The following is a 17,021-nucleotide window of genomic DNA, read 5'->3' as shown; positions in this document are numbered from 1 at the left end:
ACTTCACATTTTAGGATAGAAGGAAGCTAGATGGTTTAACCGTAGGGTCAGCCAGAAGGGTGCCGAGACAACAAGTGAAGAGAAGAGGGCTGGAAAAAGGGAGAAAAGAAAAAGGAAGAGGGGGGTGGGGGGGGGGGAAAACCAGGGTTATAGGATGCATAGATGCTACAGTATAATTGACAGGAGGTCCCCAGAACAGCTCTCTAGGAGGGACTCGCCTTCATCCGAATTCACGGACATGTTCCAGTATGCCCATGTTTTCGTATATATTTCTCTATTGTTTTGTGCGGTAAGTGCCAGATCTTCCAGGGTATTGACACTCCTGACCTTATTGAGCCACATGGCGATGGAAGGAGTATTGCAGTCTTTCCAACACAGCGTGACACAGGCTTTGGCAGCGTTGGTCAAGTGGCGAAGGATTGATTTTTAATTTTTGTATGTCCGGATCGGCATCTGCGAGCAGTGGAGCAGGAAGAAGGCTGGATCTCTCGAGCTAGGGAAGTCCGTAAATTGTTGGGATATCCTCTGTACCTCCAACCAGTACTGTTGAAGCTTTGAACAGGACCAGAAGACGTGAAGGAGAGTTCCCTTCTCGTCTCCACATCTCCAGCAATGCTCCGGAAAACATTTACTCAAGTCTTGACAGAGTGAGATACCAGCGCATCAATAATTTATAGTTGGATTCCTGCGTACGCGTACAGATGGATGATTTCAGCCAAAGGTGGATGATTTGATGCTGGACAGCCGTCAGGGTCCTGTCGAGATCCCTTTCGCCAAAACTTGGTATGATAAAATCGTCTGAGCAAGGCATACATTTTAGACAGGTTGGGGGGGAGAGGGTCCATGTCTTCACAGTAAAATTCAAAAAGGCTCTGCATATCAGTGTAGCTTCATCAGAGTTGATCAGTGCAAAAAGACATTGTTACTGTGGCCGTCCGGCCCAGGAAACTCAAATACAGCTCCATGCCACAGCAGGAGATCGCCACTCCTATCCGGGCCACTGGCGAGGCTGCATCTGACAGGCAAGCTGCATCTGGCGGGTACTGGTGAGGCTGCATCTAGCGGGCACTGGTGAGGCTGCATCTGACGGGCACTGGTGAGCCTGCATTGATCTCTTGTATCATGTCTGCAGTCTCTGACCATCTCCTGAATCATGTCTGCTAGAGGCACAGAATTAAAATTTTGCTAATACTATTAGTGTGTTTAAGTAAGAGATTGAAAACATGATACAAGAGATGGTTAGAGACTGCAGACATGATACAAGAGATGGTTGGAGACTGCAGACATGATACAAGAGATGGTTAGAGACTGCAGACATGATACAAGAGATGGTTAGAGACTGCAGAAATGATACAAGAGATGGTTAGAGACTGCAGACATGATACAAGAGATGGTTAGAGACTGCAGACATGATACAAGAGATGGTTAGAGACTGCAGACTGCATTTTTCTTTCGCTTTTCTTGCACTAAAAGTGCCAATAATTGGCAACAATAAGTTCATATTAATTTAAATTGATGATATTAATTAAAAAGTTGAATATAATTAAATTGTGTGTGTGTGTATATATATATATATATATATATATATAATAATTTTTTTTTTTTTTTTTTTTTTTTTTACTGTGATTTTCGGTTTTTGGCTAAGTGCATCCTGCATTTTTGCTTTCGGCACCAAAAATTCCATTCGGTGCACCCCTAATTTTAAAAGATGTTGTTTTTCTCTTTTTTTGTTACTTTCAAGAAACTAAATTCATAAAATGTTTTCTTTTTTCCCCAAAGGGCTTTTTTGAACTGATTCCTCAGGATCTCATTAAAATTTTTGATGAGAATGAATTGGAGGTATAGTACTTGTCTGGTACATATACATTTATAATTCCTTTTTAAGTGATTGTGTCTGATTAATTAACTTCCTGTTTTTCAGCTCCTCATGTGTGGACTGGGAGATGTGGATGTCAACAATTGGAGAGAAAATACAAAGTATAAGAATAGTTACTCTGCTGGACATCAAGTTATACAGTGGTTTTGGAAGGTGTGTTATGTTCGTTTAGGCAGCATATTTTAAAAAGATATCTTTTGTAGGATATGCCATCTTATTAGCATCACCAGTACAGAGGAAGTGTTCTGGTGCTCATGAAACTCATAGTGTATTATTAGATAACGTATAAAAAAATAAAACAGGTTGGCCTCACATCTGATGTACTATATAGAAATCTTCAAAGGTACCATCATCCATGAAGTATTGAAGGAATTGGAGAAGTCCCCAACAGGTCATCCATGCACAGAAAAGGATGGACTATCTCGGTACCAGTTTGGACAAAATACACAGAGTGGTTATAAAAAATAAGATTTTATTTATACAACATTTAAAATATAACACAATTGGGTATCACAATATACTTAACAATTACATGCCAGAAAATTAACATCCTAACAATACACGTGTCTCACTATTACTTGATGTACTCCATGAAGGAGGATAGAGGTATAGTGGATCCTCACAAGTCATGTATTCCTCAACATGTTTCACAGGACTTTACCGCTTCATCAGGAGAATAATATCAATGGACCCACATACAGCTGGAGTTAAAACACTGCCAATATTCCTCTACAGCGGATGTGGGGACAAATACAAGTGGAAGGATAGTGAAGCTGAAATAGCTAAAATTACTTGCATGGGTCCATGGAGGGCAAGCCAGGCAAGGGAATTGAGGGGTCTCCACTTCTCCAATTCTTTAGATTACATAGAAGATGGTAGCATAGTATTAAAAAAAAACCTAACTTCATGTTTTTCACAGTTTTGTGTGATCTTCTGCATTTGCATAGAAAATAAATTTTAACCCCTTCCTGTCCACACTATAGCCTAAAGACGGCTACAGTGCGGGTCTTACTTTGCCGAGAGGGTGTCCATGGATGGGTGTCACTGAGTCCTTCATGATCCTTTATCACATGATCAGCTGTGTCCAATGGCAGCTGATCACGGATGTAGACAGCTTTCCTTTCCTCACAATGGCAGCATGAGTAAGGCAGAAGAGAGCCGATAACCAGCTTGTGTTAAAGGGACATCTACACTGATAATCAGGGCACTGATTATTTGTGTCCTGATTATCAGTGCAGTCCCAACAGTGTCCACCAGTGCTGGCAATTAGTGTCTCCTCATCAGTGTCACCTATCAGTGCAGCCTTATCCGGGCACATCAGTGAAGGAGAAAAATTACCTGTTTGCTAAATTTTTTAAGAAAGTATGAAAAAAAAATATTTTTTTTTTTTTCACATTTTGTGGTATTTTTTCATTTGTTTAGCAGAAAATCCAATTGTGATTAAATACCACTAGAAAGCTCTATTTGTGTGAAATGATAAACAAACATGTCATATGTCATGACTGCGCAGTTGTCAATCAAAGTGTGACAGTGCTGAAAGCTGAAAATTGGCTTGAGCAGGAAGGGGGTGAAAGTGCCTGATAGGCAAGTAATTAAAGTGAGTCTATTACCCATTTTTAACTTCTAAAAGTGAAAATATTTCCTTAGAGTAGACACTGCCTGATTTAACCTTTATTGGCCAGAAGAACTTTTTTTATGAACCTCTGATATAGTTTCACTTTCTCCAAGAGAACTGCTCTCAGTGGCCATTAAAGCAAGCTCATTGGACTGTGGAATGCAGTTCACAAGTCTAAGCTATAAATTCAGAAAGTTTCTTACTTTAAGAATGTAAAATGGAGTACAGCTTTACTTACATACTCCCTTCACAGCTTGTCAGATGTCACTGATGTGATATTTCTTTCTTGCACTTCTCCACCCCTATAAAAATAAAAAATAAGTAAGATAAATAAGTTTCCAGAGCAAACACAGTTTTGTAGAGAATAAGCTTTCATTTTTATAAATTTGGTATAGCATCAGCAGGTGGTTCAGTAGAACAGAACAGATACTGATGAATACATCTCAGCCTCCTCCTGACCTCCTCAAGTGTTTTTTTCTTGTGGGGTGATTCTCGCAGGGATGTACACATGCGTCAGTGCCATACATCTAGATTAAGAAGGTGCCAGCCACATCCCTAAACAAATACAAAGGGTTCAAAAATTGGTTGGGACTTTTTCAAGGTTCCACATGAAAGCAAAAAATATATAGAGTTATTACATACATTTTTATTGTATAACCACTTGCCAATCACAATACGAATTTATACAGTATGAAGAAATAACACATTGCTACAATGTAAAGTAGTGAATGTACAGGTTTTATAGCTGTGTAAATTTGCTGTCCCCTCAACATAACTCAACACACAGCCATTAGGGGAGTACTCACTTTTGTTTCCAGCGGTTTAGACATTAATGGCTGTGTGTTGAGTCATTTTGAGGGGACAGCAAATTTACACTGTTATACAAGCTGTACACTCACTACTTTACATTGCAGCAAAGTGTAATTTCTTCAGTGTTGTCACATGAAAAGCTATAATAAAATATTTGCAAAAATGTGAGGGGTGTACTCACTTTTGTAAGATACTCTGTTGCGGTTTGCAAGTGGTTTACTGGGGTTATGGATGAAACTGGCGGCTGGCTTTCTCATGAAAGCTGTTTATGCGGCTCATTAGCCATTGGATCGTTTTCAAAAGTGGTGGGAGGGAACGTCCCCTGCCACTCACCGGCGTTTCACAGGCTTACCGTTTTCACAGGCGAGTCTGAGAAACAATCCAACGGTGCGGCCTGCTGGTCAAAGGCAAAAAAAAAATGTAATGCAAAATATCAAACTTTTTTTTTTTTTTTTATCTTTTGGTTTTAATGGTAAAGGAGAGGTTTGGGGGTCTTTTTCAAGTCAAGCTTTATTGTCATTCTGCTACACGTGAGGACATACAGTAGAACAAAATGTCGTATCTCACAGGGCCACGGTGCTACATACAGATCTTTCCATAAAGAGGACCTGTCATCCTTATTTCTATTACAAGGGATGTTTACATTACTTGTAATTGGAATAAAAGTGCTAAAAAAAAATATTAAAGAGACAGTGTAAAAATAAAATTAGATTTTTTTTTAAAGCACCCCCCATCCCTCCATGCTTGCGCGCAGAAGCAAGCGCATACGAAAGTCACACGCACCGCACCATACATGTGAGGTATCGCGGCAAACAGAGCGAGCACAATAATGCTAGCACTAGACCTCCTCTGAAACTCTAAACTGATAACCTGTAAAAAAAAAAAATTGTCGCCTACAGAGATTAAGTAAGTAGTTTGTCGCCATTCTACAAATGTGTGCAATTTTAAAGCGTGATATGTTAGGTATCTATTTACTCAGTGTAACATCATCTGTCATATTTTGCAAAAAAAATGGGTTGGTTATTGTGTTTTGTTTTTGTTTGTTTTTTTTATTTGTTAGTGTATTTTTTCCAAAGAAATTGTATTTGAAATACCATGTGACATGAACAATTTCAACAATTGCCATTTTATTCCCTAGGGTCTCTTTTAAAAAAAAATATATATATATATATATGATGTTTGGGGGTTATAAGTAAAATTTCCTTGCAAATAGTACAGATTTTAAACTCGTATACAAAAAATGCCAGAAAAAGGCTTGGTCTTCAAGTGGATAAACATGATTACATAGAACCAATATATCAAGTAAAATCATTCATCAAGTCTGACGGGGATGATTGGTGAATCCACTGCTTCTGTGGCATGTCTTCCAAATCCAAGTTTAAAAACCTTACCACCAAAGTATTCAAGATTAAATTAACCATATGGTGGTTTAGGTTTCTAGCGTTTACTGAAACTGAAATATTACATCTTATCTGTACGTTACAGGTTACAGGGAGAGTATTCATACACCATGGACTAAAGACGTATACTTTCAGGTGATTGCACAATGGCAAAGCTCTAGAGGGCATGCCCCTTGGCACCTCTCCTGTAACCCTACCCCACTCCATGAGTCTGCATTTTTGTGCTAGTGTCTGGGGTAATGGACCTTTTCTCCTTCACGGAGAAAATCACTGTTAGTTTAAGTAGTTTATCATTTTTCCTTATTATTATTATTCTTTTGATTCTTCTGTCAAGCCCTCGCTGTCTTCTAATTCCAGCATAGAAATGTATCCACTTTGGGAGTTGTACCCAGACTCCTTGCTGTGGGGACAGCCTGTAATGTTGCTTCAGGCACTGGATCCTGCATGGACACTCACCTTGGCTTTTGATGCAGTGTATTCTGATAGCCAAAGAGTGCTATACAGATCCAGGGCCCTGGTCCATCTCTATAAAACCAGTCTCAAGGGCTATGCCTTCTATGACAGGCAAAGCCTGGACTTTATCTACAGTCCAGCATTGTGAACAGGTAAGACGGAGTCACCCTGTATCTCTGGCCATTACTGTAAATAACGGGGGTTATGATTGAATTGCATTTACCACGCAGTATAAACTTTTCAAACTTAAATTCGAAAATGAAGCGCTAAACTTGGAACTCAGTTTTCAGGTGGATGACTAGGTGTTTCATCACACCACTGGCTGCATGCTTTCCACCTAGAGCCATTATAAGGTAATCATCTTGGTATTGTTCAGCCTGACTCCCCTCTTCCCACCTGCAAAACCTTGCAAAGTATTCACTGTTCATGAATAGAAAAAATGTGCTTTTCCTACTGAAGATGTTCCTTCCTTCAAAGATTCAGCAGATGAAAACTTTGAGACACTCCTAAAAGCTCTCTCTTACCTTGCAAGCCCAGCGCTGCAGCCAGCTCTTGCTGCAATTTCAGTATATCAAACTGCAGCTAACTGGACTAGCACAATGAACAACCAACATAACCCTGTATTTCAGAATCTAGCTGTTACACAGCAATTACAGAAATTGCTTTATGCTCTGCTTTTCTGTGTAGCTGCCATAGAACATGTCACAAGACAAATTTGCAGAATGTTATGGCTAAAGGCTTGGACAACCGAAGCAACCATAGCCCTCTTCACAAAGATAGGGCACCCTCACTCCTATTAGTGGGGGAGAAGTCTATTGCAGTTTGCCTCTTTCTAGGTTACAGATGTCCCAGACTTGTGGGTTCAATCACTGATTATAGGCCGGGTTGACATATGTGCGCCTGTGGTTTACAGCATGAGGTCCAGTTCATCCCTGTTCACTAGTTCTGGTGCGAATCGGGTCTGAATTTCTGCCTGAATTTATACCTGAATTGGACCTAAAGGCGCACAGGACCCTTTTGGAATGCAGACAGTGGCCGCCCTGGACGTGGGTGAACCACCTCCATTGCGAGCCGGGCACACTCGCATGTCATGCTGTGCTGTGGTGAAACCCGCATCCAATTCGCACATATGTGAACCCAGCCTAAAAGGACACAAAATACAGTTCAAAACTGCCACATCACCACTTTCTTTCAAATGAAGCAAAACTGCTCAAGGTCAGATATATTTGCCGAATGCCCTGAACCACCTCTTGTTCCAGGGATCCTTTTTGCCAATACCACCTTAAGACAGGTTCAAAAGATTCTACTTAAGCATGTTCGCGTTACCAAAGGCCAATTGGGGTATTGTCCTATCCTGGATTTAAAATCTTTCAACGAGTGCCTTGAAATTCCAGAATTTTGCATGGAATCTAAAAGGTCAGTACCGTATTTTTCGCCGTATAAGACACAGTTTTACTACGCCAAAAAACTGAGTGAAATGTCCCTGCGTCTTATAGTGTGAATGCTGACCAGTCACTTCGCCGCCCTGTCAGAATCCCTCTCTCATAGGAGAGAAGACAGGACATGTGATGCATTCCCAGCAGGGGCATACCATGAGGGAGTGGGGGGAGACGTTTTGCACCCGGGTGTCAAAACATGGGGGATGTCAGTAGCAGTGCTATGGGGGTGCGCTCCGCACCCAGATCGGGTGTCACCCGCCAGAGATGACACCATGCCAAAGGCAGTGAGAGCCTTTGCTGGGGTTTTTTTTCAGCCAAACCCCCCCACCTTTCGGCGCCGTGGTCTAGTCCTGTCTGACTTCCTGCTCCTTCCCCCGCAGCTGCTGCTGTGTGAACTATGTCCCCACCACTAATTTCTAGCTGCATCCTGGGTACATCTGAGAGCCAGGCAGCCAGCCAGAGGGGATTATAATGACAGTGTCCTCCACTGCCTGAGGTGAGCTGTTGATAATGGGGGTGGGAGGTATGAGCTGGCATGGTATCCATTGCTCATCACCTGAGCTAATGTGATAGAGGCTTATGGTGTGTTTTTGTCTGCCCTGCCACCCTGAGCTGATCTGGGAAGGGGGGGAGGTTGCTGTGTCCACCACCACCACCACCAGATATAGTGTAGCTGAGCTGATTTAATAGGTGGAGTGGTATTGCTGTGTGTCCACTACCCACCTATAGTAGTAGTAGTATAATATAAAATATATTAGTACACCATTTGGTTCAGAATATTTTTTTTCCTTGTTTTTCTCCTTTAAAACCTAGGTGCGTCTTATGGTCAGGTGCATCTTATACGGCGAAAAATACGGTAATTGCCTTTCTGAGACCAGGTGAATACATGGCATCTGTGAACATCCAAGATGCTCATCTACATGTTTGACCTGTTCTCTCTGGACCTCCCTGCTTCAAAGTCCACCATTGGAGGATGGATACAAAATCTGATTTCAAGTGCTTACATTCTCAAAGAGAAATCTCCTCCTGCACCCATTTGGTGGAAGTTTCCTGGGCATTTCGGCACCAAGCCTCTGTAGCCCAGTTGTTTAAGGCCACCACCTGGTCTTCTGTTCATACGTATTCAAAGTTCTACCAGGTGGTCATCTAATCTTCTGCAGAGGCTCTCTGAGGTTGGGTCTTCTGACTTGTTGGGCCTGTTGATACAGTTGCATTTGTCTCATTGTTGCCAAGCCTTCCTGTTCATTTCTTGGGGATGGCCCGTTGTGTATGCATACTCTACCTGTGTCCTGTACTAGACAATTAAGATAAGAGCAATGGGCCAGATTCACATACAAATGGACAGGCGCAGCGTATCAGAGATGCGCTACGCCGCCGTATCTTACCTGGCTTAAAGTCGAATCCAGGAAGAATTTGCGCCGTAAGTTACGGCGGCGTAGTGTATTTCTGGCGGCGGAATTCAAATCGGCAGGTAGGGGGCGTGATTCATTTAAATGAGTCGCGTCCCCGCGCCGATTGAACTGCGCATGCTCCGTTTCGAAATTTCCCGCCGTGCTTTGCGCGAAATGACGTCGCAACAATGTCATTTTTTGAACTTCGACGTGACTTACGTCCATCCCTATTCACGGACGACTTACGCAAAAAAAAAAAATTCAAATTTCGACGCGGGAACGACGGCCATACTTTAACATGGCAAGTCTATCTATAGGCCACAAAATACCAGCTTTAACTATACGCCGGAAAAAGCTGACTACAGACGACGTTAGAAAATGCGACGGCCGCGCGTATGTTCGTGGATCGTCGTAAATCGCTAATTTGCATACCCGATGCGGAAAACGACGCGAACTCCACCCAGCGGGCGCCGAAGTATTGCACCTACGATCCGAAGGCGTACAAAGCCGTACGCCTGTCAGATCGAACCCAGAAGCCGTCGTATCTTGGTTTGAGGATTCAAACTAAAGATACGACGCAGGAAATTTGAAAGTACGCCGGCGTATCAGTAGATACGCCGGCGTATTTGCTCTGTGAATCTGGCCCAATGTACCTGTAAAATGCATATCTTGGGGTCCAGTACAGAGGCAACTCTCCCTTTTATTTCTTGGTTTACTCTCCATTGCTTGCTGCAAAACTGAGAATTCAGAGTGGGGTAGAGTTATGGGAAGATGCCCTAGTGTGCATCTTTCAAAGCTTTGCCAATGTCCAATCACTTGAAGATACATGCCCATAATCCTTGGTATTTAAATACTCTGCTTGTGTTCTGTACTGTACTGCAAGATATGGCATTTACAGGTAAGTCAAAATTTCTCTTTTAAGGGTGTACTAACATTTAAATGTTGACACTCAAAATGATCAGGAAGAATTAGGGAGTAAATGCTTTGTTTGAATGGCCATGACTGAGATATATTGTACTACACCTTCCTTGGGTACAGAGTGTTCATGCAGCACTCTTTGATCCTTGCAGGATAATGCTAAAAGTCTGCTGTTAAACATTGTAATAATTTTTGACCAAATACATAGCTATCCTCTAAGCGCCTGATGCTGTGCAGATGTCTGGCATAGAAACCAAAATATTTGTATTATCATAAAATGATCAGCATAAGAATGCCCTACGATCATGTTCAATAGAGGACACAAAGTATGACCCGCTGGGACTCTTTTCTGAGAAACAAACAGAGCTGAAACAGATCTTCCATAACGTGATATGAATAATACAGACAGACTCATCTTGAAAAAGGGCTGTTCTTTTTTAGAGAAGGATTGGGTAAGATTTCCAAACAGAATCAAGGGGAATGAGATATCGTAAGAAAAATAAGCACTTGGCAGGAGTCTATTTGGAATTTCCTACTGTGTCACATTGTTGTTGAGGATTCCATTGTGCTCCTCCGTTTGATCTCCTAAAATTTTAATTATGCTAGCCTAGAATAAAAAATTTTGTGCCTAAAGATCTGACAGGGGTGGAGAACCGGTTACAGCATGCTATGAGCCAATAATTCTAACCTTGTGGTTTTTCATAACGCTTGTACAAGAAGACTTCAATTTTTTTTAAGTTAGATACATTTATTCCATCATGAGCTGCAGATTATTGGTTTTCCTGCAATGTTGTCTTGCGTTCATGGTCACAGCTGTCTAATTGTTTATGGGGTTGTTCTTTGCAGGCAGTGCTAATGATGGATGCTGAGAAGAGAATTCGATTGCTTCAGTTTGTCACTGGTACCTCCAGGGTACCTATGAATGGATTTGCTGAGCTTTATGGTAGGTATTTCAAATTTAGAGATCAAATGGGTTGATCCTTGGTGTATTCACAAATACATAAAAATCATCAATATTGTTTTAATATGAATCCTTTTTACATACATTATTGTGTTAGGCATGGTACACACGAATGGTTAACCAGAGGACAACGGTCTGATGGACCGTTTTCATCGGTCAAAACCGATCGTGTGTGGGCCCCATAGGTTATTTAACCATCGGTTAAAAAAAAGCCAACTTGTTTTAAATTTAACCGATGGATTCCTAACCGATAGGACAAAACCGATCGTTAGTAGGCACGACCATCGGTTAAAAATCCACGCATGCTCAGAATCAAGTCGACGCATGCTTGGAAGCATTGAACTTCGTTTTTTCAGCACGTTGTTGTGTTTTACGTCACCGTGTTCTGACACGATCGTTTTTTTAACCAATGGTGTGTAGGTGCGACGGACCATCAGTCAGCTTCATCGGTTAACCAATGAAAATGGCCCATCGGTCCGTTCTCATCGGATGGACTGATCGTGTGTATGCGGCATTACTCATTTAAGTAAACTATGTCTGAAAAAAAAAAGGTTTTTTTTGCTTATTAGATTACCGATAGGTTGGTTTAAGTGGCTCTTCCTTGGTTACAATACACAAATTTAAGCGACTAATACATTTGACAGTACATTTCAAGAGTAGATAAAAATACATTCCTATTGCGCCCTGTAAAAATAGGTTCATAGAGAGACATTTGTTACGGGACGAGTAAACTTGATTAAGATGATTTGGGCCCCACAACTGCTGTATATCTTGCATAACGCCCCGGTGTGGATTCCAAAGCACTGGTTTCAGCGTATTGACTCCCAATTTAGGTCCCTTATTTGGAACAACCGGGTGGCCAGGATAAAACTTACCACCCTGCAATACCCTAAGGATCAGGGGGGAATGGCTGTTCCTCATGCTCAGACCTATTTCTATGCAGCCCAATTACAGCTTTTTACAGGGTGGAATCAGAGAGACATTTGTATCAATAAATACAAAAGAGTTCAGCTAGATCTTCTGAACTCGTAAACAGGTCAAATCCAGAAAATATATAATGAGTTAAAGTGGCCGTAGGCTATATGTGTCTTATGTGTTCCTCTGACCACAGGGCTGTCTTAATGCATGAACACCCTTAGGCACTGCCCAGGGGCCCCAGGTGCATGGGGGCCCCATGATAAACTTGCATTTGGCTCTGCCACTATAGACTGACAAGAGATGTGACAGCAGCGTCACTCACTACTCCTGTCATAAAGGAGGAGGAGAAGCACAGCAGCGCCAAGAATAAAATGGTGGTGGTTGCAATGTTTTATGTCACACGTTGGCACACATCTTTATCAAATGCACATTTTTTTACTTTTCACAAAACTCCCATGATCCAATGGGAATCTGACATTCAGCACCCATTCACTGATGATTAGTGGATCTTAGCGATATGATATTCGCATATATGTCATCCATTGTGGGCTGGAGAGGTTGTGGACATACTGGCACCATCATCCACATCTTCTGATCAACCAGTTTCTGGGATAAAACCTTTCAGCAGTTTTTTTTTCAAATATTTGATGTGTTCACTAGGCCTGATCCAGCTTTTGCCTTATTGTATTTGAGTATAGAGAACTTCCCCAAGGAATTTTGCACTGTTGTAGTCCTTATACTCTTGGCTGCTGAGTCACTTCCAGATTATGGAGAAATAATTTAGCACACAATGCCCCTAAAATTACACCACCTATTCTAAAACGTATCTATGAATACGAAAAAGCTCTTTATATGCACACTGGATCCCATTTAAATTCCAATGAGCATGGAACCCTTGGGTCCAATGGTCATCCTTGTGACACAAAATTATTTCTACTACCTTATGTTGCCAAATGTTATATATTATATATGTATGACTTGATCCCTTGTTCCTTCCTATCCCCTTTAGCCTGGCCTACCAAGTATTGTGCCCTAAATGTCGTTCTTGTATTAAACTTGATCTCTTGTATGATTGCTTCTGGTTTCTTTTTAACTCAAACATAGTTGTTAAAATGCCGTTGGTTTTACCCTTTTATAAATACTCAAAAATTATTGTTGTAAAAAATGCACATTTTTACTGAGCGGCTTTCAGAATTCAGTTCCTCTCTAAAGTTTAATTTAATCCATACACAAGGAAGACAGCCATCTTTCAGGTTTTACTTGTTTATTTTCAGCCTCTCTTCCCTACACCCCTTCAAAAGGGAAGAATTGCATTAAAATTCTTCTGCATCTATTCGTATCACAGAGGAGGGGGGAGAGCTGCAGTTAAAGTGTGTAAGAGCTGATTGCAGAAAAACTGTGTTGTGAATAGACCTGCTAAGTGCTGAGCTCCCTCCCTGGCACAAATGTTATCTTGTGTCGGAAAACTTCTCAGAAGTGACTCATGTTGATAACAGAGGAAAGAAGCACCAGAAAGAAACAACACTAAGGCCCCGTACACACGTCCGAGGAACTCGACGTGCCAAACACATCGAGTTCCTCGTCGAGTTCAGTGTGGAAGCTGCCGAGTTCTCTTTTCGGCCCGACGAGTTCCTCGTCGGCTTCCTCGCTGAAAAGTGTACACACGGCCGGGTTTCTCAGCAGAATTCAGCTCCGACCGAGTTTCTGGCTGAATTCTGCCGAGAAACTCGGTCGTGTGTACGGGGCCTTAGAGCTTTGGGGAGAGATAAGTAAACACTACTGATATATGTGCTTTGCTCAGATTTCATGACTGAGGTTTACAACCACTTTAACTTTTATACTATTTTATACTCTCAAAGCAAATACAGTTTGGTCATTTAGTAACTACTGTCTAGTACTTATTGTGAACTAGGTGTTGCATACAACTGCAATATATACTAGTTATTTCTCTTCATTTAAGGTTTAAAGAGTAGTCAGTGAAAATGTGTCTGTCATTAATAAATCCTATTACGTTTGATTTTAGGCTCAAATGGACCACAGTTGTTTACAGTTGAAAAATGGGGCACCCCAGAAAAGCTTCCCAGAGCACACACATGGTAAGTTTTCTGTTTCTTTGCTGTCTTGAAATATTTGAGCAGCAGACATTTTCCTGATCATTTCTTTTTGTTTTCTTAGCTTTAACCGATTGGATTTACCTCCTTATGAGACTTTTGAGGACTTGTGGGATAAGTTACACATAGCAATTGAAAATACTCAAGGTTTCGATGGGGTGGATTGAGGATGACTGCGCCTGCAAGGAGAAGTGTTAAAAATTTCTATGTTTACAGCTGAGAATATTGTTTTTTTTCCTGGGGAACCTCTGTAGAGTTATTTTGCAATTCTGTTTGGAAATTCAGTTTATTGAAGAATACAACCAGAAAAATGTACTGCTGTAATTTAACACAGCAAGATCCACACTGAACCCCTCCTGTGTTTCACCTTATAGTGACATTGGTTTAATTTAACTGTTACCTCTTAGGGTAGACAACTTACACCATCACAAAACTACTGAAGTAAAAAGCTGTGAAAAGTGTTTAAAACATGTGATTGGTTAATGAATTTGTGTCTGTCCCCTTCTGCATGAGATCCAGCCATAGAGAGAACCTTTTTATCCATTCTATTTGACCAGAGATATTTTAGCCACTTGAGGACCACATTGGTATATGCAATTGCTGCAATCGTTTGGCCAACTTTTTTCATTTTTGCCGGATATCATTTGAATTTGAGTTTTTTGTATACATATGGCTTGTGATCGTTAGAAATAATATGTAAACATCTCTTAGCTATCATGTTTATTTAACACAACGTAAAGTTTAAAATTTTGCAGATTACCTCACAACTAATGTAAAAGGTATGTACCCCAAACAAACCTGCCAAATATTCATTTCGAAAATTATTTTTCTGATCAACAAAACCAAAAACATTTTTAGCACTTAAAATGTTATAACTGCCCAAAATTCACATTCAATTGAAATATGTACATTATTTAAACAGCTATTGTAATATTGAATGCATAAGAGAAAAAATAAATACACTTACTACAGTAGATGTACTAATATAACAGTTAAAGAACTGTCTACTAGTAACAAATCCCATTGTATTTTCTTCATAATAATCTTCTTTTTTCATTCATTTTAATTATATTTCAATAGTAGTCCCAACCGGGTGTCTGTCTGGCATGGTGTGAATGCATAGTCACAATTGTGAGACATTTGTCTCCCAATCTGACATAAAATGGTGGCCTTAATCATTAGCGTGGAGATGGGATTACAATTTCTCCAATCTAACCTTGCGGGAAAAAATCCAGTTACTTTCAGTGAACTGTTGTTGAAACAGTTGACTGGTATCTGGTGATCGCCCAAACTTGGGAGTGCGAGATTACTTATCCTTTTAGCGATTACTTGCAATCATATGTGCAATTCTCAGTAGACGAAAAGTGTTTAAAATTGTCTGAAAAGGGTATGGCGTGCTTATGGGATGTTGTCAAAATGACACACATCCTTTTCTTCTGAATTTCACACTTGTAAAAAGGGTTGATAGTGATCACTGTGGCTGCAAAAGTAGCCCAAACCTGATTAGTTGTGGGAGTCAGATCTCCATTTAGGCTAACAAATCAAAAGATATGCACACGTCCAGAGGTCCTGAAGTTAATAAAAAAGTTAACACTTTTAAAAAAGCCTTTCACATGTAAGAATGCACAAGCTCATCTGACCAGTCCATGATTTGGTACCTATTTTGGTGTCAAATTTGTGAATATGGTTTAGGAGAGGTCCTGTATTTGCACGTAGCCATGAAATACAATGAATGTGCTTTATTATTTTTTTTACCAAATTACTGCATTAATGTCTGAAGTCTGTTTTCCAACTGATTGCCAGTTTACATTTAACCCCAAGAGTGTGTACATTCATGCTGTCTTTGCAGCAAGGAGCACTACCTTGCATTGACAAACTAAAAAAGTCTAGAGTTGGGATCTCCCTCCTTAACACATAACTACATCATTCTTTTGAACCACAGGGGGGTAAAACATCCATGTAAACAGCAGATGCTGTGCAAAACTGGTACCCCAAAAACTCCATTGATTGTGTTTAAAGAAAAAAAAAAGAAACGAAATATATATATTTTTAGGATATTTTTATATTACTCTAAATGCAGTTCTCTAACATTCTTGTGTATAATTTGTCATTTTTTTTCCATTTATTACAAACATCCCATATATATTCCTTTTAATTTTAGTCTCCCTCCCCAAGTATTACTATTGTCACATTTCTTTTATTTCATAAGCAGTGCTGCCCCACAACACATTATTCCTATTTTCTTCTCTATTTCTGTTTTTGTTAGAATTGTGTCCTGTGTTTGTTGGAACCTAGAATGAAATTTTCTCAGGCTAGAAAGCTGTTATATTTTTTCCTATGTTGTATAAAATATGTTCACACAAATGTAAATTAAATCTGTGTTCTAGGTAACGAGGAGCAAGATGTGTTAGTATGTAGACCGCTTACTTAGCGTGTACATGAAATCTTGCAACCTTGCACAGTTTTACGGTATAGATTTGTTTACAGACTTTTTATAAGTTTACAGTTAATCTAGTTCGCGTATGTATATGTGTATATATATTTATATATACATGTACATACTCAGTCTTTAGCCTAGTTACCAAATAATGTGTTATAATACCAAGTAACCAAAGTAATTTTGTAATGTGAGTAGTCTATGTTCACTTTGTCGCTCGGTGTGTTGGTGTTCTTTTTCTACACTTAAGTTATTTTACTTTGTGGAACCTTACAATTTGTTTTTCCTTTGTTAACCTCAATACAATTTCCATTTTTTTTTTGTTAAACTTTAAATCTTCACTGATTTTATTTTTTTTGGACTGTGCCTATACTATAGAGAAAGCCATTTTGTCAGTTCAACAAGTACTTTCGAGAAAGATGACAGTAGCTTCGTGTGTGATCATACTTACTACTGTAATTAAATCTGGCCGTACAGATAGAGAGCTTTGTACAACAAAGTTCTAACATGTTCACACAATAACCGCCCTGTGTGTTTGCTGCAACAATTTGTAATAAGCTAATCATACCATGTCTGATGTAGAATAAACTTCCTAATTGTTCTTCCTTGTGACACTCTAGAAGGCTTTAGACCCAAAAATTTGGTCCTCAGCCCCTTTCACACAAGTGGACTGATCAGGTACGCCTGACAGT

At 40.2% G+C, this 17,021-nt stretch overlaps 1 protein-coding gene across 4 annotated transcripts in view; it reads left to right on the top strand.

Moving 5' to 3' along the window:
* NEDD4 (NEDD4 E3 ubiquitin protein ligase) overlaps window positions 1-16,820 on the top strand; it is a 199,855-nt gene extending 183,035 nt beyond the window's left edge. For all 4 annotated transcript variants that reach the window (XM_040342736.1, XM_040342734.1, XM_040342735.1 and 1 more), the window contains 5 exons: window positions 1,780-1,839; window positions 1,922-2,029; window positions 10,749-10,845; window positions 13,805-13,877; window positions 13,957-16,820. In XM_040342736.1, coding sequence (XP_040198670.1) covers window positions 1,780-1,839; window positions 1,922-2,029; window positions 10,749-10,845; window positions 13,805-13,877; window positions 13,957-14,059 — 441 coding nt within the window. In that variant the 3' untranslated portion in view covers window positions 14,060-16,820. The remainder of the gene's footprint in view (window positions 1-1,779; window positions 1,840-1,921; window positions 2,030-10,748; window positions 10,846-13,804; window positions 13,878-13,956) is intronic.
* Window positions 16,821-17,021: the final 201 nt, after the last annotated feature.

The sequence above is a fragment of the Rana temporaria genome, chromosome 3 (assembly GCF_905171775.1).
Source record: "Rana temporaria chromosome 3, aRanTem1.1, whole genome shotgun sequence".
Taxonomy (NCBI): domain Eukaryota; kingdom Metazoa; phylum Chordata; class Amphibia; order Anura; family Ranidae; genus Rana; species Rana temporaria.
The sequence above is the reverse complement of the archived record's forward strand: the minus strand, read 5'-3'. Positions and strand labels throughout refer to the sequence as shown.